Source organism: Melospiza melodia, chromosome 5 (assembly GCF_035770615.1).
Source record: "Melospiza melodia melodia isolate bMelMel2 chromosome 5, bMelMel2.pri, whole genome shotgun sequence".
Lineage (NCBI taxonomy): Eukaryota > Metazoa > Chordata > Aves > Passeriformes > Passerellidae > Melospiza > Melospiza melodia.
The window spans coordinates 6,757,330-6,783,814 of record NC_086198.1 but is presented as its reverse complement, the minus strand read 5'-3'; the positions used below and the strand labels follow the sequence as shown (position 1 = coordinate 6,783,814).

The following is a 26,485-nucleotide window of genomic DNA, read 5'->3' as shown; positions in this document are numbered from 1 at the left end:
TTTATTTATTTATTTATTTTTACTTTTTTGAGTATTGATTTTTCTTCCTGGGAGTTTGAAGAAGCCCCTTAAGCACCTGATCTTCATTCCAAGCTGGCCCTAGAAGCTGCCTGATGGGAAAGTCACAGAAGAGCCCAGAATCTGTCAGCACTGGTGGCTGCAGCTGCATTCCCAATTCTAAACCACTCAGAGAGAAGATGCTGGTTTGGGAATCTGCGTGCACAGTTCTGCAGGACTCTGACTGGAAACAGAGTGAATATCTGAACTGAGTCTGTAGGCCGGGAAAGGTGACGTTTTCTTCAGCCACTGGTTGTTTATCATTGTTAGAGTTACTAAATTGAAAATAGTTATTTTAGAACTGTTTTTCAAATTAAGCTACAGTTTAAGAATATGAGATATACTTTTTACATGTTTCAAAGAACAATGCCATAATAAAAGGAAATGTTAACTTGTAGATCTTTGAAACATAAAGACCTCTGATTATGAACGCTGAATGTTTTTAAACTTATTGCAGTAATGTACTGAATGAACAGATAAAATTCTACCACTTGGATTCTCTAGAGTGTAAGCTACTATTATTAATCTTTCAAAAGAATACTGATCTTTTATACATAATACTTGCTGCAATATCAAGACATCTCATTGCTGCACAGCCTGTTCTTTCAAATAAATATGCAAGTGTGCTGTCAGACACTTTCCTGACAGTTAACACCAATATGTGTTTGAAAATTCACTCTCTTTTTTTTAGAAATTACATTTGATAAAATATTATTCTCTACACAAAACATATATTTGTATTTTGGTCATAGTTTGGAAGTGGAGATCTTAGTACTAGTTCAAGTTTATTTCAAACTAAGCCTCCAGGCAGTGTATTTGCTCATATGATTAGGGTTTTTTTTTTTTGTTTGTTTGTGGTTAGTTTTTTTTTTGTTTGTTTGTTTTTTTTGTTTAATTTTGTTTTTTTTTTCTTTCTGAAAGCAATACATGTCCAAGGTATTTTTGTCCTTCAGTAAGAGGTTATTTGCTGCACTTCAAAATAAGTGTCTCTTAAATAGTTTACAAAAACTGATTGGATAAGCTGAAACCAACAGTATCTACTCTGATTGTACCCCATGGACTGACCCAAAAGTGTTCTCCAGCCAAATTACTGGACAGTGTGCAGGTTAGTGAAAAGTGCATCAATAGATATAAGATTTGAGCTTACAAATAGTATCTATCCTTAAAAATAGCATTATCCTTCTGGAAAAGATTCCATAACCCCATTTCATCTGTCTTCACAGTGCTGCAAAGCAAGTGGTGGGTACCTCTGTCCTAAGGAAGAGCACAGACCTCGGGGTTTTCGTGGGATAGATGAGAAGTATCCTTACCCGCCCTGGAGCCCAAGATTTTATTCCCCACACAGCATGGGATGTGAACACAAACTCAGTAACAAGGCTGAATTTAGTTCCAAATGCTGCGCTGGACATCGAGGGCTGGGTGAGTACACTGTTAGACTGCAGAATCCAGCAGAATTAAAACTTGAATTTTTTTTACTGGGAGAGTGATATTATAAACTGTTTTTTTGTTTGTAAATTATCCTTTCTGTTTCAAGTGGCATCTGCTAGGGTGATCAACATATGTGTTATCTTTTTTTGCAAGTTTGCTTTGGGGAGCTCTCAACTGTAACTATATTTATTATTATTATTTGCTTGGACAGATTGGATTTGCAAAATTGGAATGTGAAGTTTCAGACTTTATTTTTAACACTTGCTTTCATGTATGTGTAGTGAAGAGTAACTCTAGGTGTCTAAAATGAGATTAATCCCAGTGTTGGCATGATTATTTAAGAGAGAGAATAAAGTGGTGTTAATGATAACAGAGAAGAAAGCAATGCTATTTTTAGGGAGGATAAAAAAGGGAAATAGAAGGGTTAGAGTTAACAGTGATATGTGGAGAAGGCTGACAGGGAAATAGACATGCTCTTACAGGGAGACTGAGATATGGGGCAGAAATCCAAGAGAAGTAATTTAAGTTGAGAAAGAGAGCAAAGGGGAAGAGCTCAGTGACCACATACAGCTGATTGTAAATGTAGAGAAGGGATAAAGAGTTTGCTGAAACGCAGTTGAAAGGCAGTGGCTGTCATGGATGGATACAATATCCTTACTCAGGATCAGGAAAATTACCTGAATCTATAAGATGTTATTTTCATGACAGGGTTTTGCTGAGAAGAAAAGGGAATAAATGGTAATAAACATTTACTAGAGGTTTCTGCTGTTTGCCAGAAGCAGAAATGCTTATATAAAAGAGCAAAGATTTTTATGTTTTTTATGTGTTTAAGATTTTTATTATTTTTTTCTGGAATGTGCTACTTGTAATTTAGTACATTCTCAAGCTGAAATAAGGTCCCCTAATTCACAGATCCAGACTACAGACAAATTATAATTTTTTAATGATAAATTACTAAAATTTTTGAACTTTTAATTATAAAATTGCTGACCTCCTAATGTTTTCTACTGCCCACATTCCATTACAACATTTGGACAAGAGAGTAGAGATAAAATGAGTCCAGACATGTGCTCTATAAAAAGGTTGTCATCTCTCCAGAGCTTTTGAGACCTCTAGTGTATTGTGGAGTCTTAAACTTGTATTTAAGTGGCCTAATTTCATTAGTTACTATTAGCCATTAATATTAATTAAATTTAAAAAAATTTAATACCTCATTCATTTGATCTTATTATTTCATCACTCAATTAGAAGGTTGTCCTGTGTTCTTTCCCAATAGTTTTATCTGAAATGCAAAAGGAAAAGAGAAAGAGAACAAAAAGAAACTATTAAATAATTTATCAACTATTATTTTTATTTTCTTTGAGGAAGCAAAACCCCTGTAATATTAAGAATTCATCCTATGTCATATTTTCTAAATGAAAAAGTTGTGGAAATTCTGAATTGACCATTTTCAAACTTTTCTACCTGACAGCAACCATTTGTACCTCCAAATGACGCAAAATTAAATATACTTATATCAAAATATTTTAAGAATATATCCTTAAATTAAATATAAAATAAATAATATTTGAAAGAACATAGTCTGTTCCTCAGGCTAATCTGTTGATGAGATCACTGACTGCATTAATTATTCCATTCCTGTCTTTTGGTATAGATGTGATGGGTGGTTATGCTTGAAAGAAATGGGAGATGTGCTAAAATTCAAGGGCAGCTGGAGTTGTAACTGAGATCTTAAGGCTGAAAATGAGAATACTGAAAGCAATCCTCACACTAAGCCTTTCAAGATGATACAGTACATATGCAAGATTTCATGCTGGTCTTTCAAATAGAGCTGAGAGACCTGATTTACTATCAACTTGTTCAGCATGAATTAAACAAACATGCCAGCTGACCAACAGCACTGACACTGTAAATAGCATGTCCCTCTGGTCGGGCAGGTAGAGGGGGCTTACCCTGCAGAATTTACGGTCTCCCTAGAGTACAATATTGAAAGAGTGCAGAAACTGCTGTAAATTCCCGACGAAATGCAAGCATAAGTCTGTTTACTATTAAATGTGATTTACTGCAGTTACATGCGCTCTCCCTCTCCCAACCACCTTGTAATTTTTGTACAAAGTACAGGGATTTTAGACAAATAACAATACAAGCTTTTTATTTGGAGTCAGTGCAGAATAACTTGCGTATAGAATTATCATCTATCTATCAAATCTCCTTTTAAGGTGTATAACCTATTTTTATATTTTTTTAAGAATATAAAGGTTTGAAGTGAAGATGATAATTTCAAAGAGATCATAATCAAGTATGACTTCAAAACTGAAAACAGTGTAGACCTATAAGCTACTTTATGTAATAAATGCAAGGAAGACCTACCCTAGAGATTATTTCATGACAGTATGGAGATAAATGGAATCACATTTATCATATAGAATCTGTAGAGTCTCTCCACTAGTAATGACAATAATTCTGATGTTTGTGTTATGTATAATGCATTTTTATAAAACTATGCTCGTGGAAAGTAGAACTGGAGATTTTGATTATCAGAAAATGTTATCAATTGCTTGTATAAATTATTCTATGCATCTACATAATTTTGTGAATGGCTAACCATTCACTTTGCTCAGACACAAACCTGACTTTGTGGTAACTTTTACAAGTCAGGAATTTGCTCTCTATAAATCTTATTTTACTTAGATTGGCATAATTTATGCTTAAAAGTCTCAGTACTTGGAAACTTAGGAAAAATGCATTCAAGAATGTAATTCTTATTGGATACTAGTGTTTTGTGATAATGTTGAAACTTCTTGTTCACTGGTCTTTTTTGAACTTCCTGCCTTCCCTTCCCTACTCAGATGGGTTTTACTATTTTTGAGTGTAGTATGCTCACTCAGTAGAAATACAAGTACCTGCTTAGCCACAATGGGTTTATTAGCTGTTTTCATGAACCCTCTAAAAAAATTTAGACATTTGATCATTGCTCAGTTTTGCAGGGTTTGGTTTTTTTATTTGCATATTGTTTTAACATGCAATTTTTATAATCTCTGTGGAATTACATGATGGAATGTAGATTTTGTTCTGCCTTCACTTGTGCCCTTCTACTTTATAACCAGAAGTGCATTTCTGATCTGTTAGTTAGATAGCTGCTTACTTAGGCTCTGTTCCTGGTATCAGATTTGGTTTGTCTTTCTCTTCACTGCCTGTCTTCTGTATTGGTCTGGGACAGAAATTTAAAATCTTCACCTACAGTGGGTTTTTATTCCCTCATGTCTTTTTAAAAGTGTAGTGGTTTTAGTTCATCAATACAAGTCACGGCAGTAATCCAATTTGTTTTTCAATTGTTTCTTAAGGTATTTTAGGCTTCCTTCAAGCAGGTAACCTATAGAAGTGGACGCTTGAATTTTTTTGAATACTGAATTAAATTTCAACATTAACCTCTAGCTATTATGTCAACATTGCCAATTTAGACTCTGATGATTTGCGTGACTACCAATCCTACTGATGGAAGTGTGAGTTGTTATGACAGCTAAAGTTGTACATCAATGTTAAACTGTCATCCACATTTCTACCTGCATTTGATTGCTGAAGCAATATGGTAATAAAGACATTGTTCAGAATTTGCATGCCTGAACTTCATCCTATTATCCTGTTTGGATAATAAACAGCTGGGCTCTTAAGAAGAACACTGAGAACAGCAGGCAGACAGTGGAAAGTGCTGAAGTCTCAAAGTATCTCTCATCCTGTTACACTGCCTCAACCCACCATGGGGACTGAGTAATCAAAACTTATGAAATACAAAGAATCTAGAAAAGCAACCCCTCCTGGCCAAAGTTCTGGAATATAATACTATTTCATCAATAACTCTTTTAAGAAAAGCTGTTTAGACCCAGCAGAATTATTTTTAGAGCTCTGACCACTCCCATCACAAAAATTTTGCTTTGCAGCTTTGCTTGCTCCACTCTGCACCCAACAAAGTTTCTGTAAGTAAAAAACTTCCTTCCAACTTCTAAGTTAAAAATCTTACCTTGTTTTAAAATTGTAGATGTTTGATTTCATATTTTCTGAAAGAGATTTTTTCAATGTAGAGACTGTGTCAATCCACAGCAGACTGGTACAAGTCCTTTCATGTTCCCATTGGAATATATTTTTTCCCCTTTAAAATATATTTGCTTCTGTATACATTGATCAAGAGATCTGATCTGACTACATAATGGTAAACTCATCCAAGCATTTTGAAAGACTTAGCCGTAAAAATTATAACGTAGCCTGTAACACTAAATAAAAAGCAATCTTGGTATTTCCACTTACATGCCAATAATCTTGAACAGACTCAGTTTTATACTTTTCCTTGGGAATGACACCAAGAAATAAAATAGGAGATGAATATATTAGAATGTGAGTAGTTGCTGCTGTGCTTTAAACATAGTCCTTATACTTGGGCAATGTACAGAATCTCCAATGTTCTCCTTATTATTAATTATGCCTTTTCTACTTTCATTCTAGAGACAGAAGTACCATTGGCTCACAAAACCCTCAATGTAATTCTGCCACATGGCAAACACAACAGGTACAAGAAAATGTCTGCAGCCTTCTTTCATAAAAGTGCTTTCTCCTTACTGCTTCTTTCCCTGTTAAGAATCCAGAAAATAGAGCTGAATCTGAGTTCCTTTTTTAGGCAGATGATTAAACATTCTCACCATTATATAATACGATTTCCATTTTATTTTAAACATACTTTGCATGATATAAAAATATTGATCACAGTGAGCTTTAACAATTGTTACTGCTATAAACAGAAATGCTGCACGATGGTTTTAGTGGAAATAAATTATATAGTCATTATCTCTTAAAAAAAAAAAAAATCACAAGAAGGAGAACCTAGGCATTTGGTCATTGACAGAAAACAAGTCCTTATTGAGTTCTTTACAAAACGCGAACCCCAGTTGTTTTCTATATTTGCTTTCCACGTCTTGAGAAAAGCACGAGTCTGTCTCTGAAAGCCCCACAGGGTCCCTGGTGAACATTTAATTCCAAATATTAGCAAAGTTTCTGTTGCTCTTTTGTTCTAATGGAAAAGTGTACACCAGCGTGGCAAGTAGTGCTCTCTTGGCTAATTCATAAGTGGTCTTTTCCAATATGTAGGCACACAGCGGCACACTTCTTCGCTGAAGTAAAAGCCAGCGTCGCAGCGTCTCGTCCGCACCGTGCACGGAGGTCTGTAACAACTGAAGAAAGGGGAAGAAAGTGGGCATTAATACAAAACCATTGTTTATGGTTAACTGGAACAGAAAGCTGTGTGCCTTCACACTGCTATTTCTCAACAGAATATTTAATTCCTACAAACACGTATATTTTAAGTTTTTATGTTCTTACAAACAATTTCAGTTGAACTATTCTTTACAAAAGACAATGAAACAATAACAAATTATACTGAAATTATTCTATTGCAACAGATACATATGGATCTTTTTTTTTATCACACTGCTGGCTGTAGTTGCATTCTAATCTTGAGTACTATTTTTTAGCTTTAGTTTGAAAATAGGATCTATTTCTGTACTCAGATTGGTTAGTTGTAACCTACTGCATGCTGCAAATTGGAGGTGGTAATCCAGAATCATCTTATAAACAAATCTCTCACTCTCCTACCCAGGACTGTTTCTCACCTTATTGACTACTTCAATAAGCCTGAGAGAGGTTTGCCTACATATGTTACACTGTGACTCTGATTTTGAAAATGAGAACATACTTCCTTTCAAACTGCAAATTCACACAGCCAGTCTCTGAGCCAGTGGGAATATATCTGCATTCATATTGCATCTGTGTGCACTCGGAAGAAAAATCAGAGCCTATTTATCATGTTTCTGATAAATCTTAATGGAGAAAGAACAGAATTAGTATCTATCTGATTAAAATAAGTTTAATAAGTAATACAGCATTGAACCACAAATCACATCTCCTTGTGCAGCGGCAGAAGTTTTCCTCACCAATTCCTTGACTGAAAAATAGAACTTATACAAAGATAATATCTCTGGTTGTCCCTGAACCCTTCCTTTTCCTATTTAATTTTTCTATTAAAACAAGAACTTGACCCAAAATAACCTTACAATAACAATGCTAAATACTTTGTGGTGTATAATAGAGACAAAGTACAAGTCTGTGATTTTTCTCAGACACTGGCAATGAGTCAAAAGACAAAAGTATATATCTTGAATTTCAGCACAGTTACAGTTAAAACTTGTATTGAAATTATGTGTGCCTGTTGGTGAAACACTGATATTATGATCTATTACGATAACTTTTACTTGCGTATATACAGCACGCTCAATTGTGCAACGTCACTCTCCTCTTCCCTTGGTAATTCTTGTTTCAGGCTTGCAGCGACTCTTATTGTTGTTGCAAATAAGTTAGTATGTTGTGTGCCTGCTTTGGATACTAAGTTACTACTTTGCAATAATTTGTTTATGATATCAGGTCTGCACTACAGTTACATTAATTCACACCATCCAGTTCAACAAATGAATCTGGCTATGAGGAAAGCGATAAGGAATGAGGAAGACTGCAAATGGGACATTTATTAACTAGTCACATCATGTTCAGTGTTTTCAATGTCATTTATCACAGATTAGTTCACCACTGTGGTCTCTGTAATTAAGGGAGTAACACTGTTGTGTGCCACCTAACAGAAATTTGAAATCAGTGTAGCAGCTCATGGGAATCTCTCAAACCCCTAGCGATCTATTGCCCCGAAAATTTTGAAACAGTGGTAAAAGGCAACTAAAAGGTCTGTGGAAGGACCTAATATTCTAAGTGAACAAGCAACCAGCTAGGGGTCCATTCTGGGAAAAAGGTTCTCCATAGAGATGCAGTGGATGAAACACTGAACTCACCTTTTCGCTGTCTCTGCCATGAAAGTTCAGCCCATTGTACTAAATGACAGCAAAATTAAATAAGAAGAAAAAGTGGCAAAGCCAAACTCTTCCACATGTCTGTGACTGTACACAATGAAAAGCGCTCATGAAAACATTAACCATGAGGAGTTCACTTTGCTTAGGATTCATGCGTCCTTGTGAACTTCAACTTGCAGCTGGGAGTGCTATACAGCACCTCTCCCATGTGAGTTTGTGTCTAGCAGCAGTCAAGGTCAGGTTACTTCAGTCTTATCCTTATTTGGGACATTTCAACAGAGCAAGAAAGTCCCTCTCCTCCTCTAAAGTGCTTAACAGATGAAGTTCCCAGTTATCTGGCCCAGCCAAAACTGACCAAAATAAATTTTAGAGGTGGTAGCACAAGGTGAATAGCAGCAGAGTCATTGTAACTACATAAAATGTGGTTTCCTTAGGAAACTGCTGAACAATAGACCAGGTCTTTCAAGAGACTTGGTCTGAATGCTGTTTATAGAGTGGTTTCATGTGACAGAAGTCTGTTTCAATGAGGAAAATCTGAGCACACTGGAGCTAAGACAGATGTTTAGTCACTATTCACTATTCATAGAGCTGGGCAAAGCAGCAGCAACTTTCTCTTTATGGTCAATAATTGTGAATCTTTGCTGTGCAGAATGCCCAAATTGTTACAGCGGGCACTCTAAGAACTCCAATAGACAAAATGAGGAAATGCTACTTCTTGAGCAGCATGATCACTTTAAAAAGCAGTAGGCTAAAAGCTTTTTTCCCTTCCCATCCTGTGCTTTGTAGATGATTTTGTATTCCTTTCATCTGAAGCAGGGTGTAACACTAGAGGCAGAGGCATTTAGCTACAGTGCATAAAAATATTACTGCTTCAAAGCCAGAAGCTACAAGCATTACTTGTAGGACCGGGAGCTGACTAGGACTGACTACAGGATTATGCTCATGTCTAGGGCTCACATGTCTAGTACAAATCTCAACAGAATTGTACTTCCATGTATTTTTAATAAATTTGTATCATAAAAATATTTTATATTTTTATTATATAAATTAAATTGTATAATTGATGCTGTTCTAAACGAGCAAGGGATCTTTCAGAGATAAAAAGGATGTTGCAGGATTTTTATTCCTTTTAGAAACAGCTTGTGCTGGACAGAACCAAAATGTGAGAAACCTATGCTAAGTCGTTTCTTAAGGAGGAGAGATTGTCCCCTCTAACAGTGCTAACATCTACAGGACTATTGGTTCTAGAGATATAAAGTAACAATATATATAAACCTTGCTTTCCGCACTCAAAGACAAAAGAAAAAGAGCTTAGAAAAAAGGTAAAAGCATCCTATATCACACTGTCCTGGGAAGTGAGAAAATGATTCTATCGTATTCAACCACAACACAACAGAGAAAGGCTGAACTTAATTTCCTCCCTCAAATACTAAGCCTTTAAATCAACAGAGATATTGAAATCAACATCAGATATTTATTATGGCATTTCTTAGCTTAAGTGCCTGACTTCTCTAGTCGTGAATGTTCTTTCAAACTGTTAGTGGGTTATGTTTGTAGCACTGCTGGAAGTGAAACCTACAGTGCAAACGCTTTGTAATGTGTAAAGCTTATGTAATCAGGCTGGCTTCTTTCTCTATGCAAACATAAAATTGAATTAAAGAGAAGAAATAATTTCTGATGTTTCTAACAACTCTTCTCTGTCACTTAAAAGGCCAAATACTTATAAACAAGTAATGCCAGTTAATAATCTGTTCCCTCACTTTAGAGATTTCAACACAAGTATTTCTACTTATATTTGACGTTTTTCTTTATAAAGATGAACAAATGTATATATATGTCTATATGTATTTTTTTTTAATTCCAACTAATTACATTTTTTCATTTTCACCAGGGAAAAAAAAGGAAAAGGAAGAAAAGTACCAGGAGCATTCTAAGAGCACCAGAAACTAAATATGCTTTAGGATACTTACTATGTCTAGTAGCTTCCTCTTAGAGATTATAGAAGTCATAGAAGATAAAAACTGAACTGACAACAGGCTTAGAGTTTAAGACTACAAAGCAATTCAACAAGTCAGATAATGTCACAACCCAAAATTTTAGGCCTTGAACACCATAAAAGAAATAAAAACTGTGGTTTTACCTGCATGTCTGGTGATGGAACCTTTTTCCTTTCAAGAAGCATTTATTGGGAGACTCTATACATTCACAGATGCATTTTGCAGGATTCAGCGGCTGATGTCTAGGACAGGTCTTTTTGCATACACACTGGCACCTCTCTTCATCAAATTCCTTGCTGGGCCCGCAGGATGCAGGGAGCAGTTTGTTTTTGCACGTGCACTGACACGATGATCTGTCCAACTCTTTGTGAGGTCCACAGCTCGAGGGCCGCACGCCTCCCTTGCAGACACACTGACAGGTTTCTTCATCCAGCTCCTTGCCCGGCCCACAGATATGGAATCCTTCAGATGTGTCTGCAAAAGCAGCAGAGAAGTCCCACTAGTACCAGAATTTTGTGTCTACTCTCTCACCCATCTTTATGTGGAGAAATGAGCAAATCCATACCTTTTATGGTGTTTCAAAAACAAGCATTTATCAAAAGACAGCAACAACCAGTAGTAGCAATGATACAGAAAACGATACAAACAATTACTACAACTTCTTGTCTTTAGGAGGACAGTTGATGCTTTAAGGGAAAGCGCTTACCAGATTCTCCAAGGTAAGAAGAGAAACCAAAATCATGCTGTGACAAACATCTGCAAATTTGATTATTCCAAATATGATTTTTCGGACAGGTCTTGTTTGCCACATGACACCTGCGAAATTAAAAATGCTGTTGATTTACTACTATAAGAACTCAAGGGGGAAAAAAAACCTATTTCAGTTGTTGATTGCTTTAGTTTCTCACTATTGCAAATATCTTTCTAAGAGTGTCAGCTCATTCATAATTTTGTTTTTTTATTCCTGTCAAGTCTGCTATTAAAGGTTCTCCCCACTTCAGAGATTTTCAACCATTTGTTGAAGAAACCTTCTCATATATCAAGTTTTAGCTCCAAATTCCAGAAGATGGCATTTGTACTTTGCTGATGTTGATTTGAAACAGACCTAACCGCAGAACATAAGCCTCATATAGACAAGTATAAAAATTCTTTTGTATGCCAAATACTGCATGGTAATAGGCATTTTCCATGTAGTTCTTTGAACTACAAAAATGTTTTCAAATTTAAGATGTCAAAAGACAGCAATAGTAGTTTTGTAATTAATTGTGTAGGCAAAACTTTAAAAAAGTAAAATCAGTTTATCAGATTCCATTCCACTTTATGTGAAAGTTATGTGCCATTAGCTGACAATTTCTCATCAGTCACTCATTCTGGCCAGCCTTCTCGAATCTAAAGAATTAGACCTTCAGCAGTGATGCCTCTTCACTTTGAAAATAAAGACAATAAACAACTAAACACTTTAGTCCTCTTTCCCCTCTAGAGTTTGCAGCCAAGGTAGTAGTACCAAAGAAAGCAAAAAATCCAAACAGCAGCTGTTGCCTTTTTAAAGAATGAGTGAACTGAGCTGTCTGGTGAATCACTGATAGAATATTTATGTGTATTATCTCATCTTCCTTGCTTGCAATTTCTTTATCACCACAGCTGACGTTACATCTTTGAACAAGTCAAGCCTAACTTCATGTATCCGGGCTATGTAATTTATTCATTGTTTCTGTAGTATTTCTAAAATCCTACTAATCTTTTAAGACAACACCTATATTACACATTTCATGCACTTTTCATTCCCCTGAGCACCATTACTCACACATTCAAAAATGCAGGTGCTGGGATATTCTTCCGTGATCATCATTCAAGTAGACCACTCCCCTTCAACACGCTAAATCACTGCACTTGTAAAGACTGCTGTGGTTTAACATCGCCCTGTTTCACCCCAGTACAGTTATAGTTTTATCAAACTAGTGTTTCCTGATTTCATCCCAGTAATGATTTCACTCTTGCATACGTTTCCTTGGCATACGCTTCCTTTAGCCTACCTTCCAATTCTGCTTGAGAAATTATATGGATAATCTACAGACATCTTATTGTATTCTGTTAAAAAAAACCCAAACCAAACCAAGCAAATTGAACAAAAAAAAAAAACAAAAATCAAACCCTCCTGCTTTTTTATTGCATGAAGCCACAGATTTCAAACTTAAATACATTAAGTAACAGTAGAGAAGACCTTTATATATTCTCATCTAGTACTATGTTGTCTTACCTCTGTTGAAGTGTGATTTCTTAGTCACAGGACAAACTGCTACCTGTGAGTGCTGGTCCAAGTCTGGTGTCTGTACTCTCACCTCCCTCAACTACACTTAGCTGTTTCCTGGCTAGAATAAACTCTTGCACTGATCACTTCAACTGCTCTTAACTTAGAGAAGCTGGAGAGAGTCAACACAATTTGACTTTCTTAATGACTCTTGGGTTTGTTTTTTAATAATCTGTTAATTATGCAATTAAACTAATTATGAATAGATTTATTTCCAAGCTACTGTTTATGATCCATGTTTTGATGAACAAATTAGATAGATTATATTCTATTTGAGTTTAATTTATGTTTAGGAACATGTCAGAAAACATCCAGACTTAAACAGATTGAAACCACTGAGGAAAATGCTTAACACCTCTGAGAAATTTGTTCTACTCACTCACCTTATTACAAAATGTCAATTCATTCCAGACTGGCTTCTAGTTATTGACTCTTCCTCAAAGCAACTGCTAGTCTGTTATGTGTTTTTGACCTCCTACATATTTATACATCATAAAATCATCGCTGAAAACTCTAAATTAAGGAAGGAGATCTTCAAGTGTTTTAATAACTTAAAAACAGATTTGTGGTGCCAGATTGTTCTGTGAAATTTCTCATTCAAAATTACACACATAAAAAAATAAATATGCTACTTTTATGGAATGTCAATTAACCCTTTATTTCCCCCTTCCATTCTATTTTATATGCACCTCTGGCACGTGAAGATGTGAAGAAAGATTTGCGAGTTAAAGATTCCCTAAAAAACAAGCCTTTAAAAAAAGCATTCAAAATATGAAAATATAGATTGAGAGAGAAATATTGTCTCCTAATTATTTACAGAGATATTTTTTAGCTTTTCTTTGGAAAATAAATTTATTTTGCTGATTTTTTTTTTTTAAGTCTCAATTGGACTGTAGCTCTTTCATCAAGCAAATTCCACATACATTACTCTTCAGTTTTAAATCACAGAATCCCAGAATCACAGAATAATGAGGTTGGAAGAGACCTCTCAGATCATCAAGTCCAACCTATGCCCTGACACCTCAACTACAGCACCAAGTGCCATGTCCAGTCTTTTTTTAAACACATCCAGAGATGGTGATTCTACCACCTCCCTGGGAAGAGCATTCCAGCGCTTTATTATTCTTTTGGTGAAAATCTTTTTCCTAATATCCAACCTATCCCTTCCCTGATTTAGCTTGAGACTGTGTCCTCTGGTTCTGTCAGTGCTGCCCTGTGAAATCATGTCGCTCCAGTTAATCTACTGGGTAAAAAAGGTGATGTTAATTTAGTAAAATTGTGTAAAATAACGGCAGCTCCCTTGCAGAACGCATTCTGCTACTGCCATGCATAGCTCGCCTATGTAAGCTGTGAGAACTTCCCAGCGGTACTTTAATTCTGAATTACACAGGTTTGCTCACAAAGTGAAAGGCAAGGCAAGGCTGATACTTACTGAGTTTGTGCTGCCGGCAAGGAGCGCCGTATGATGGAGTGGACCTGCCTGTACACGTCCAGCTTGGACATGCAGCGGCAGGACGTGTGGTTGGCGAAGCTGACGGTGACGGGCTTGGGGCCCTGGGACAGCGGCACCGTGATCTCAAACAGCTGCAAAGGGCAAAAAGCAAAACACCTCTGTCACAGATCCAGCTGAAACTAATGGAAGGACATACAAAAAACATATCAAGAATTTAAGCGCAGATTTTTTTTGTTGTCCTCCAGCGTTCAATTATATTGCTAAATAATTATTATGCGCAGAATGAATATAATAGCTATGGTGTGATAACTAACATTTTTAGTGTTAAACCCCGTTACATGCCAGTTTGCTTACTACAACATTTAATATATGAGAGGAAAATATACAAAGAACTCATTTTTCTAGAGGAGATGACTTCAAACTGGCAGCATTTTAAAAAAATCCAAAATGAAACTTTAGGAAGGTGCTTTGAAAAACTGAAGAATAATATAAAGAAGACAGTAAGTTGTCACCTAATATATCAGTTGCACAATTACAAAAGATTATGTAACACAGCAGTATAGTGGACCTTGATCACACCAGTTCTGGATGAATAACATTTGAACTACAGCTTACCACATTTTAAAAATTTTTAGTATTTGTTTCTGTGCAAGTTATATGCCTATCCTGATAAAATATACCTTTAACTATTCTTTTTTTTTCCCCCCAAAGTATTAAGAAATATCCACTACTGATAAAATAATCTGTAAGTGAATTAACAAGATCTTAATTTTAGCGGAAATTATAGTTCAACTGGTGAAAGAGAACAACTTCAGCGATGTCTTGTAGTAAAACTGAACAAGTGATAACAGAAGAACAGTTCAGTTTTCAGTTCAGGACATCTACTTCATCAAATTAAGTAGGTTTTGCTATAAAATTAAAGTCTCAATCTCCTGAAAAGCTAGGACAAATACACTAGGTCCAAGTCTGAAAAGCTGGTTTTTGATGGTCTTTAAGAAGGGCAACAGTGCACTGCTGCCTTTTAGGTGCTCAGTCATTCTTCCAAATACGTTTAAGAACATTTCTTCATCTTCTGGGGACTTTACTACCTTTAAAAATGGTCATTGTTTTTTTTATTCCAGTTCCACTTGGTAAGATTGTATAAAAAACTTTATTTTTATATGAGATGTATTTGCAATACTCTTTAAAAATCTGTAACTTTAGAGTATGTCATTTACACAGCATGCAAATATAATCAGAATACTGGTAATTTTAAATGCTTTAAAATATAGAATGTTGTATAGAATACAGCATTATGGGATGTATTCACCTGTTTAGAAAGCTGATTCTTAGAAAATATGCATGAATTGATGGGCAGAACAAAGAGTATGAACTTAATTACAATATTACACATGTAAGGAGAATTTTTTTTTTCTGTTCTCTCATGACAGTATGACCTTGCTTTTCTGAAGCTGAAATAAAAACCTGCTACAGAGAGAACTGATAAATCTTAGAAAGTGAAATAAGCATGAGTCTGTGAATGGACCTAACTGCAGCTGGAAAACAAGTGCATGTTCTTCCTGTATTCTTGCAGTAGATCAATTTGCCGTGCTGCAAAGCATAGCAGACTCCAGACCACTGGAGATGGCAGCACAGGACGACTGCTACATTTCCAAACCACCAAAAAGAGGTAGGTCCCTGCCCAACAGTCCAATTCAGCTTCAGGAGATCACCGAGAGAAATTTCACAAAAACAGCTGAGACACATCAATCATGGTAATGGAACTGGAAATGATGGTGAACGTGAATTAATCTTAATTTACATTTATCCTTCCACTGTGAAAGGTATCATTTGGAGATGAATATTGCTAACAACTATTCCTATCACCACTTCAGTGGTGCAGTGAGAAAAAAGTCTAGTTAAATAACATAAAGGTAGACTAGCTTCCTTGACCTCCTCAAATTACCCTCAGTTTGTTCAAATAAATTCTCTTAATAGTAACATATTTTACCTCACCCAATAGCTACTACTGTTTATTCAGTGAAACTATTTAAGTGAATAAACTCAACAAGCATCAGTTTTGTCTGAACCTTCATCTAAGTAAAACATTACAGATTATGTAAAACCTGGCCATGAACAATGCTTTATGGTTTTGATAACATCTACAATTTATTTTTTGCTCCCCTTCCTCATCCAACAGAACAATAAGCTCAACATCTGCTGTCACTATAGGGCATGTATGGCAACATTTAACAACCAAATGTCAACACGTAGAAAGGATATTTCTATGAAAAATGCCTCATAACATCTATGTATGAGGCTGGTTCTCAATTCCTTTTCTGGCACCACTGTTGGCTGTGGCTACTATTGCTGCTACCCACACAGCCCAAATGGGCAGTTCTTCTTGGAGACCAAATGGCTTATAGTTCTGTTTGATCCTCCATTCTCTAAAAGACTGGATTTACTGCCCAAATCTTCTCTTCCTTTCCAACTTTAAATTTTGATAAAAAACACACTAATTCACTCTAAAGGGAGAAACCATTTCCTTCAGGTACCAATCCCTAAAGACAGATATTCGGTACCAAAGACTACAATGAATGAGCTTAAGTCCCCAAAAGAACATAAGATCTGATAGCAGTAGGGATTAGAGAAGTATTTGAAAAGTGGAGAGCATTCATTGCTCTGAAAAATGTTAGTAGTTATAATAAATAAAACAGCGATTCATGAGTATTGCTCCAGTCAGAGGCAAATAAAAGACAGAAATAGCCTCAATTGGTCCATGCTGCCCTGTGCCTTTTTGCCACCAACACTGCATTTTCAAGAAACCAGTGGAAAGCATCAACAGAAGCAATAAGCGATTGTATACCTAAAGAATAATATATATATGTATAAAACAAAAATAACAAATCAACCAAAATCAAAAAACCAAACAAACACAAAACTCCCCCCCACATAATCACAAAGCCCTGTCCTCCTCCAGAAAAGCTGCTAATTGTAAACATAAATCAGTTACACATTGTTAATCTCAGAGTACAGCACATACTGACAGAAGCTCTGTGTAATTGAGGAACAATTGAAAGCCATTAATAATTAAACGTATTTAATAAGAAATTCAACACCTGCCATTCAGCCAGTCTAAGGCTGTTTTATATAAACACAGAAAGCCAGACGGCAGGTCTTCCAGATTTCACACCATTGCTAGGGTTTCCCTTCCAAGTACTGTCCACAGCCTAGAACATAACATGATTTTAAACTTGAAAGGAAAAAAAAAGAATCTAACAGAAGATGGAAATCTCTGAATGTGTTGAGAAAAGGCACTATCAGAACTCCTGAAAAAGCCATTTTACATATATTCCTTCTCACTGATCCTTAGAAACATAGAATGGTTTGGTTTGGAAAGGACCTTAGAGATCATCTAATTACAACCCCTCTGCCATGGGCAGGGACACCTTTCACTAGACCTGGTTACTCAAAGCCCCAAAAGACATAAAATTTTGATCCTTGGCCTTGATGGCTTCTTCTTTACACTAGAAGGACTTCATAGTGTACTGACCAGAAAAACTGAGGCTTTTCATACACAGCATTTCTTTGCTTCAGTGGCTAAATTAATTTATTCAGCACTATCATCATATGTGCCAATATCTATTGTGTCAGCACACATAAAATTATTAATATGTTCCCTGACTCCTAAAATATATCAAAACTGTTATTGTGTGGGAAGGCCATCATTCTAGATACTTTTCAAATATAGGATTTATGTATGTTTTTTTCCCAAGATTTACATTAACTACACCATGTTCTTCAGATGGCCTGTGGTTTATTTTGGCAAGTTTCCCTTAAATTGATTGAGTCTAAGTTTCCATCACTTGTGATCTTTGCACTTTCTAAAGTGTCAGTAAAGCCAGCCAAATATAACCAGTGTAACAGTACAATGTGTCTAGAGGGATTTTTAAACTAAGGACATAAGACTGATTTCAAAACTGAACATGTCTATATTGAAAAGAATGAAAATAAACTATTTGAGAAATGGCACATCATCATAACATTACTGTTGAACTTTCTTGGAAAACTATTTCAAGGCTTATGTGGGATATAACAACAGGTATTTTATATAACAAATTAGTATTTGTTTAATATGCTTGGGTTCTTTATTCTATCTTTTTCTATTTTAATTCCTTTCTTTGCCCAGAAATATTAACAAAAAACATTTAGAATTATATATCTCCCACTATTAAAACTACCTATTATATCACTACAATAATTAATCTAACAGAAAAATGCATGGGAAAAGGTAGAAATTGTAATGTTGAAAACAACTGAATATTCTTGTGGCATATCTGTGAATTGTGAAAAAGAACACCAAATACATCCCAAACTGGGCAAACAATTTCAAGCTGTTAACTTGTTTCCTGTGAGAAAATCTTCTCTAAATCTAATTTTGATCTGCTTGGATAGATGTTTTCCCTGGAGGGACTACAACTGTAACTGTGAAACAAGATGATTTAGGACCCTTTACAACAAGTGTTCTGAAAGAAGCCAAAAAAATGGCCATCCTGACAGCCAAGAGGGAGAATGGGATGAAACAACTCTTTGACATCAGCTCTCTGCTTCCCTTCAACCTACGAGCACGTGTCTGTAGCTGGGGCATTAAAAAGTGCTGCTGAGGGACAGCCTGTAACTGCCCCAGGTACTTCCACAATCCTTGAAACCACTGTTGAATTATTTGTGCCATGGAAACACAGAACAGCTGTTTGATAACAAATTAGAGAAAAAACCCAAACAACCACACCACAGAATGAAAATCCAACCAGTCACATTTCCCAGAGATCCTTACCAGCCAAGCCACCAGTTAAAAACTGAGCTACTGCAGGCAGGAAAGGACCTACTGCAGTGTGTGAATCAGCCTAGGGAGCCTTCAAATATTGTCACAGATCTTGTACTGTACTTTTAATTAAGAAGTTGTCTCGTATCTCAATCCTGCTTGTATAAATATCCCTTAGCAACTACAAAAACAGGGTTTGGGAAAAAATTGTATTAAAAACATAGCAGAATACATTTCTACTTTTCTCTCAATAAAGTGAAATAGCTAGAAAGGAGTAACACAGCCTGAACTAGAAACTATTGACCTTGCTCTAGACCACTGCCACCAAGGCAATCTGGGAACATCTGATCTGGTCCATTCTGCTGGAAATCAACTATTTGCTCCCTATAAAAATAATTTCTGTGTTTAGTTCTTTCATTTTTAAATAATTTTGATGAAAGCTGATATAATCTTTCTTTATATTTTAATGTCTGGAACCAATGCTAGAGCTTGCCCTCACAGTAAGAACTCCAGCTAAAAAATTAGTTTCCCATTAAGCACTTTTTCTGCAGGGTGAACAGTATGAAGTTACCTTATGGAGTTTATGCACAAAAAATAAAGCTAAAAATTGGTGAATTATGAGAAAACTATTTGTAGTCATTTCTTTCAGGAAATAAGGGAAACTATGGTGAAAATAGATGTGTAGGGTACCTGAATTGCACAGAAGGTCTTGAATCCAATACTTTTTTTCTTTCTAATTCTTATCTGATATGAGTTAAACTGTGGTCACATAATTTTAAAAAATTTGAGATGGTGACAGATGAAGATATATAGCTATAGGTCTGTTCCTTTATTAAGGGTTTTTTTAAAACTGCATTCTGTCGAGGACCAGATAAAACTGGAAATCAGAAGCAAGACAGAAAACTCATAGATACATTTGCTCGCTTTTACAGAATAAGTAAGAAAACAAAACAGTGTTATTGCCTCTTCTTTCCAGTAAGACCTTTAACATTTTCCTTTTCAGAGTCTCTCAAATCTTTAACTACTCTACATCAAATCATCACCAATAACATCAAGAACTTCAAAAAGAAACTCAGTGCTAAACATTTTCTACTGGGTAAAAAATTACTTTGCTCAACAGATATGAACAGTAAGATGAAGAGAAAGATTTGATTTGGCCCAAACTGACACAGTGCTCAAAAACCAGGAAATCTGTGTTATGTGGAACAGCTCTCTCTGTGATTAGATAATTCTTTATTTTGGTAAGCTAAATTTTACCAATACATGGAAAGAAAAAAAAAGTCCCACTTCTTGGGTTTTAAAATGAAATTTGTATTTGCATCTTTCAAGCAAGTGGAATTGAGAAAATGGTTTCTCCTAATAATGAGAAAAATGGTAAAGCTTGAACAACGTCAGTGTTGTAGTTGTCCTCATTTAAGCTATCTGAGCTACATTACTCCTGTGCAGTGTGGCTGTCTACCAATAGCCTAAATTTAGGATTAAAAATTCTTGGAAAGATATACCATTTCAGACAGAGATTGGTGAGAAATGAGGGCAGAAAATGCACTCTACAAAACTGGTGGGTTTTGCTGTTTTCTTTACATTCCCTTTGTAAGGGGACGTAAAGAAAATTCCCCAATTCCCCTGAGAAAAGGCTCAGAGCACTAAGAAGTTTTTTTATAAAGGAGTGACATTTCTAAGGGCTTCAATTTTATAACTGGCTATGCAGTTTTTGGTCTTCATTATAAATATGTACTGCATCTTCAGCTAGATGAATCCTCTTGAAAAACGAAGCAAGATTTACACTAAAAAGTGAAAAAGCCCACAACTAACAAAAACCCTACCAAATACTATAGTAACAGGATAATACCCTAGGAAATTATTTTAAGTATGACTATTTTTACATGATTTTTGAGGAAAATGTTGAAAGATAATTGAGATAATTCCTGTATCTACTTAGAATAATGTAGAATATACTGTTTTAAAGGCAGGTCACAGGCTCAGTGCATGAACTCTGCACACTCCTACCTGATCCCTAACCCTGAACTTGAAGAACAAAACCTGCAGATACACTGGAATAAGATGCATTACAACAAAATAAATAAATAGGTACATAATGCTAATATGTCTTAATATAGAAAAACACCCTTCCTAAAAAGGCTTCATTTGAAACATGCATCCTGTCTGCACACATCCTGCAGCAGTCTACACTAATAAAATTACAGGCTAGTTTTCCATGGAGTGCTTGGCCCTTAGAGGCATAAGGTAGATGGGAAAAAGAGAGAATTAAGTTTCATGGATAATCTCAAAATTGAGAATGAGACATCATAAATTATTTTTTCCCCTGAAAAATAAAAATATTTTGGTGACAAGAGCGTTAAACGCGTTTTTTTCCCAGGCAGTAGTGTCTTCAGCTGTTTTTCCTGCGCATTTTGGAATCAACTATTTCCTTAGCAATAAGAAAGTTTAAATTATGCACGATCATAAATGTATTTGCAAGGAGTACAAGAACTGTAGAAGTGTGAGAACTTACTGTCTTGCTGATGTAATTTGTGCTGATATTCATACACTGAAGTCCTTCACTATTGCAGCAACCTCCACATCTGTAGATGGACACACATGGGGGTTTAAAGAAGGTGTTTGTAGCTGCTCCAAACTCTTTTCCCACATCCACACACACTTCACGTGGCGTGCACTGAGTTTTTCTCCATTCAGTATCGATACCTGCCAAGTTACAGGGAATTTCACGTTATGAAGTAACTGTTTAAAACCAAAACTATCTTTCAGTAAATCAGGATTCCTTACTAAACTTCAAAACCAGAATTTCTAGAGTCACGGCCTTTAGTCAGTGAAACACACATCTCTCTCTGCTACCTTCTAACTGATTTTTCTCCTTCACAGGGACATGACATATCATCATGGAGCAGACGAAAAGTCACAGTGGGACTAAAAGGGAATCCAACAGGCAGGGGAGGCCTTAAAGCACAGAATCATAGCCTGGCTTGTGCAGGAACGAACCTTTAAATGTCACCTGCCACCTAGTTCAATCCTCTTGTAATGAGCAAAGAGATCTTCAAGCAGATCAGGTTGCTCAGAGCCCCACCTAAACTTGAATGATCTTGGATGTTTCCAGGGATGGGGCATCCACCATCCCACTGGCAACCTGTTCCAGTAATTCGCCATCCTTACAGTAAAATTTCTCTTCCCTTTATCTAGTATGAATCTATTTTCTTTAGTTTAAAATTATTACCCTTGTCCTGTTAGGATCTGTTAAAACATCTCTCCTCATCTTTCTTACAGACCCCCTTAGGCTCTGGACGGCTGCTGTAAGAACGCCTGGGAGTTTTCTCTTCTCCAGCCTGAGCAGCCCCAGCTCTCTCAGCCCATAGCAGAGGTGCTCCAGCACTCTGAACATCCTCACAGACCTCTTCTGGACCTGCTCCAACAGCTCCACGTCCCTCTTGTGTTGTCCCCTGAGCTGGACACTGCGGGCTCAGCGCTGCTGAGGGGTCTCACTGGAGCAGAGGGAGGGGCAGAATCGCCTCCCTCAAAGTGCTGGCCAGCAGCTGAAGCTGCACGCCTCCTTTCTTCACCTGGGGCAAGTCTCATCTTGAGTAAAGTCTGCGCTTTAGCTCTGCACACTTCTGCAAAGTAATTCTAGCCAGCCCCACACAGTACTTCACTTGGATATAAAATATAATTTTAAAATTTTATAGGCGTAATGTGAAGTTCATTTAAATACATGCTTAGTTTGTTAACTAGAAGGGTATAATTTAAAGCAAAAGTATTCAGCAATTATGTACAGCACGTGGTTTAATCTGATGGAAGATTTTTGTGCCCAGATTATCCATGCAAATTTGGGCAAAGACTTTGTATCATGTTATACAGCATTTTACTAAATATAATCTTACACTGAACAGCCCTGAGACTTACAGCTGTAAGTTTATTCCCTTTTGGCACTAGATTTTGCTAAGCTATTCAACAAAAATGGAAATTTTGCCTTATGTGTACTTTAAACTCTCCATTAAGGTACATGATTTCCAATTTCATGTCCAAAAATACACCTCCTGCCATAAATCCTGCGTTCTCTGCCTACAAGCACTGGCTTAAACTGTAAGTTAATACATTTTCATCCAAGCTATCTGAAACACTGAAGGGCATTCAAACACACTGGTTTGAAAATGGTTTTGCTTGTTTTAGCACAACATCATTACAACTATCCTCTTGTAACATGAAAAAGTTACAAGTGGATTATTTGGTGTTCCAAAGTCGTAATGCATAAGCGAAGAAAGCACTACCAGCTGTGATGCAATTGCAGAAAATGAGAAGAAATAGTTCAATGAGCCCAACTATTAGCATCCTCTTTGATTTCTGCAAAATTGTTATAGCCTCTATGAAGTAGGATTCCGTATACTTTAAGACAAGCACTTCACTTTCTCTACTGAGCCAAGAAAGCAATTTTATACGATGGACATACCTAAAATATGTCTGCAGAGTGATTTGTTTCATTATGAAAGGCTTACTATCAAAGATTTTCTAGAATAGAACACACATCCTATCAAACTGCTGAGGTTGGCTTACTGACAATTCTTAGCTTTTAAAGCGTTTTTGACACAACTGAAAAGCCTTCAAAATTTCATTTTTTGTGCGTTGGAATGCGTCCTGTACTTACTTTTCAGGATCTCTGCATTATAGTGCGCTGCAGCAAATTTCAGGGAATCATCTGATCTTGTGTCAAAGCTGGCGTGCTCCCTGTTGTGTTGCCAACCTCCTCTCCTCAACTGACACTTGAATATTTTCCAGTATTCCGGGTAAAGCACTGTCATGAGTTCATCCACACTGGACACAGACCGCAATTGCTCTTCCAGGTCTTTGCTTCCATGAGCCTGCCAAAGTAACATGCAGATTAATTACTTTCTCTGGTACACAAGGTTTGCTGGAAGCTAGCCCGAAAAGCAAGTCATGCATTGTAAAATAAAGGGGTCATCATCATAAAAACTGCTTCTGTCATTCAACGCCAACATTACTATATTGACAAACAATGAAATGTTTTGCTTCTTCCACCACTTCTTTATCACTCTTGCAGTTCAAAATATCTGTGTGAGAAAGGAGCCTACACAATTAAGCCTACACAAACGCAGTTTGCAGATGATATATATTTTATTTTAAAAAAGCATTTTTATCCTGGAAAGGTAAGTTTTTGTGATGAAATTTTGAATGCTTGAACCCCCAAATACTTAAATGATGTTCAGATTATTTAATATCATATACTCCTGAAGTAACACTAATTATTTACCATTTAATCTCTTAGTCCCAGAAAATAGAAATGCCCACAACTGCAAAACCAGTTAAAACAAACCCAAAAAAACAAACAAAACACTAAACAAATAAACTAAATAGTATTATTTGGTAGCATTCTAGGAAAAATCTTAATAAGCAAATTAAATTATAAAGCACGACTTCCTAAATCAGTAGGACATGAGGATTTAGGTACCTTGAAGAGTGTAAACCTCACACTTCCTTTCTGTTTCAGGAGTAGCCTTAAATCCTGTAATCCTGCTTTGTTATTCTCTGGCCTTTACACAAACTCATTGCAACTGTAGTTTTCTGAATGACTGAGATTTACATTCCATTTTATCGCTTATCAGGAAGATTCCTCTGTTCCTCTTAGATGAAGCACACTGCATCAAAAGACTGGTGCTTATCCCCTGCTCACTTCTCATCCATGGATTGCTGACCTCTCAAAGGGAAAGGCAGTATGGAGAAAGAGGAGTACTGAAGAGCCTTTAGCCACCTTCTCAGCCTACATGGCCCTTAGATGGCAGTATGAGACACAAAATACAGAGGTACAAACTAGTACAAAATCCGTCAACTGGCTGGAGACTCTCTACAGTTTACTACAAAATTGTTGCTCTACTCCAAAAACCTTAAGAGTCTAAAATATCTAAATGCAGAAATGCGAAGCTACATGAACTGAAATTCACAATTTCTTATCTGACTCCACCACTAACAAAAAAAAAAAAACTCTTTCAGTTCAATGATTTAGAACATTACATGAGTAAAACAGGTAGTTTAGAACTAGCCCAGCTGAATCAAAACTGCTCCGTGTCTCACGGACAACTGCAAGGGTATAAAACGGCACGTGTGATTTCATCTAGCCCCTTATCTGGAGTCAAACACAGCAGAAACACCTCAGGACAAGGCAATTCACAGACCTCATTTCTGTAAACACAGCTATATACAGAGCTGTGAAGAGGATGAGGCACTCAACCAGGTCACCCGGAGAAGCTGTAGATGTCCAATCCTTGGAGCCGTTCAAGGGCAGGCTGGATGTAACTCTGAGCAACCTGGTGTAGTGAAAGATGTACCTGCCCATGGTGGGGGGCCAAAAGTTAGATGATCCTTAAGGTCCTTTCCAACTCAGGCCATTCTGTGATTCTATTATTTCAATACCAGTTGTAAATTCCTTTAATTTAACAAAGTGTTATGAAGTTCAAAAAATGTTTTCACTTAAGCCTCACTAACCTTGCAGACGACTGTCCTGGGAGGTTTCAACAATCAAGACATTGTCTCAGAAATATGCCCATACAGGCCTTCATCTCTTTCCTTGTCACCATAGGAAGGACCATCCCTGACCCAAGACATGAATCAATCAGATTCTGAGAGCTTTGACTTCAAATTTAATGGTAACACAGAGAATTTCACTCCCCCTCACCCTTGCTCTCCTTGCAGGATGCCACTCAGGGTCTCAATCAGCGGGTCACAGACAAAAATCCAAGCTTAACAAGCAACTAATTTGGCAACTCGCTGCTTGCACCTCCTGAGAGGTGAGGAGTGCAGGGTTTGAGCAGCCTCATTCCCTGCCAAACTGTTTCCTGAGGGTGCTGCAGCACATGGCCCTTGAGTAATGGGAAGCAAGTTGCTGCAGCAGCACAATGCCAGCGTTGCAGATGTGCGTCTGCCACGTGATGGGAACAGGCATGGCACAGCGTGTATATCCTGTCACAAGGCTGGGAGCCAGGCTGTTATGTAAAAGGCAGAGGAATAAAACCTGTGGTTAGCCATCTAGCAGCTGATCCTAGGAAGTCCTAGCAGATCATGGGGGTAACATGGAAAGAGAATTCAACCAAAGCTTTGCCACCTTTGATGAATCCTTGAGCCTGCACAGCCCACAGCAGACAAAACATCACATTGGCGGCTGATGTTGCAGATATTCAGAGTGCAGCCTAGAGCATCAGGAAAATAAGTAATGAAACTCAGTACTACTATGTTGATAAAAAGTCAAACATGAAGCAGAAAAGTGAAATTATTAGAAATAATGCATGCTGACTAATTCCTCTTTGGTCAGGCAATCAAGCTGCGTCTTTTCAGCTGGACACAAAATTTTTTGCACATTTATTAAATATGTATGAACAAAACTCAAAATATGAAGAAATTCATGGCTTTAATTAAGCATTGTATCAAATATAATAAAGTTTTATTTTACCCTGGATATTCCACAGGCCATAGTGCCATGTGCCTACAACTTGAGACAAGGCAGTCGTGGTTGTGTGTACAGATTAA

General features: G+C 36.7%; 1 protein-coding gene across 5 annotated transcripts in view; it reads right to left on the bottom strand.

Moving 5' to 3' along the window:
• Positions 1-6,186: 6,186 nt before the first annotated feature.
• VEGFC (vascular endothelial growth factor C) overlaps positions 6,187-26,485 on the bottom strand; it is a 68,992-nt gene continuing 48,693 nt past the window's right edge. For all 5 annotated transcript variants that reach the window (XM_063156158.1, XM_063156160.1, XM_063156159.1 and 2 more), the window contains 6 exons: positions 23,595-23,808; positions 21,456-21,646; positions 14,122-14,273; positions 11,088-11,197; positions 10,525-10,855; positions 6,187-6,704 (listed from right to left, as the gene is read on the bottom strand). In XM_063156158.1, coding sequence (XP_063012228.1) covers positions 6,590-6,704; positions 10,525-10,855; positions 11,088-11,197; positions 14,122-14,273; positions 21,456-21,646; positions 23,595-23,808 — 1,113 coding nt within the window. In that variant the 3' untranslated portion in view covers positions 6,187-6,589. The remainder of the gene's footprint in view (positions 6,705-10,524; positions 10,856-11,087; positions 11,198-14,121; positions 14,274-21,455; positions 21,647-23,594; positions 23,809-26,485) is intronic.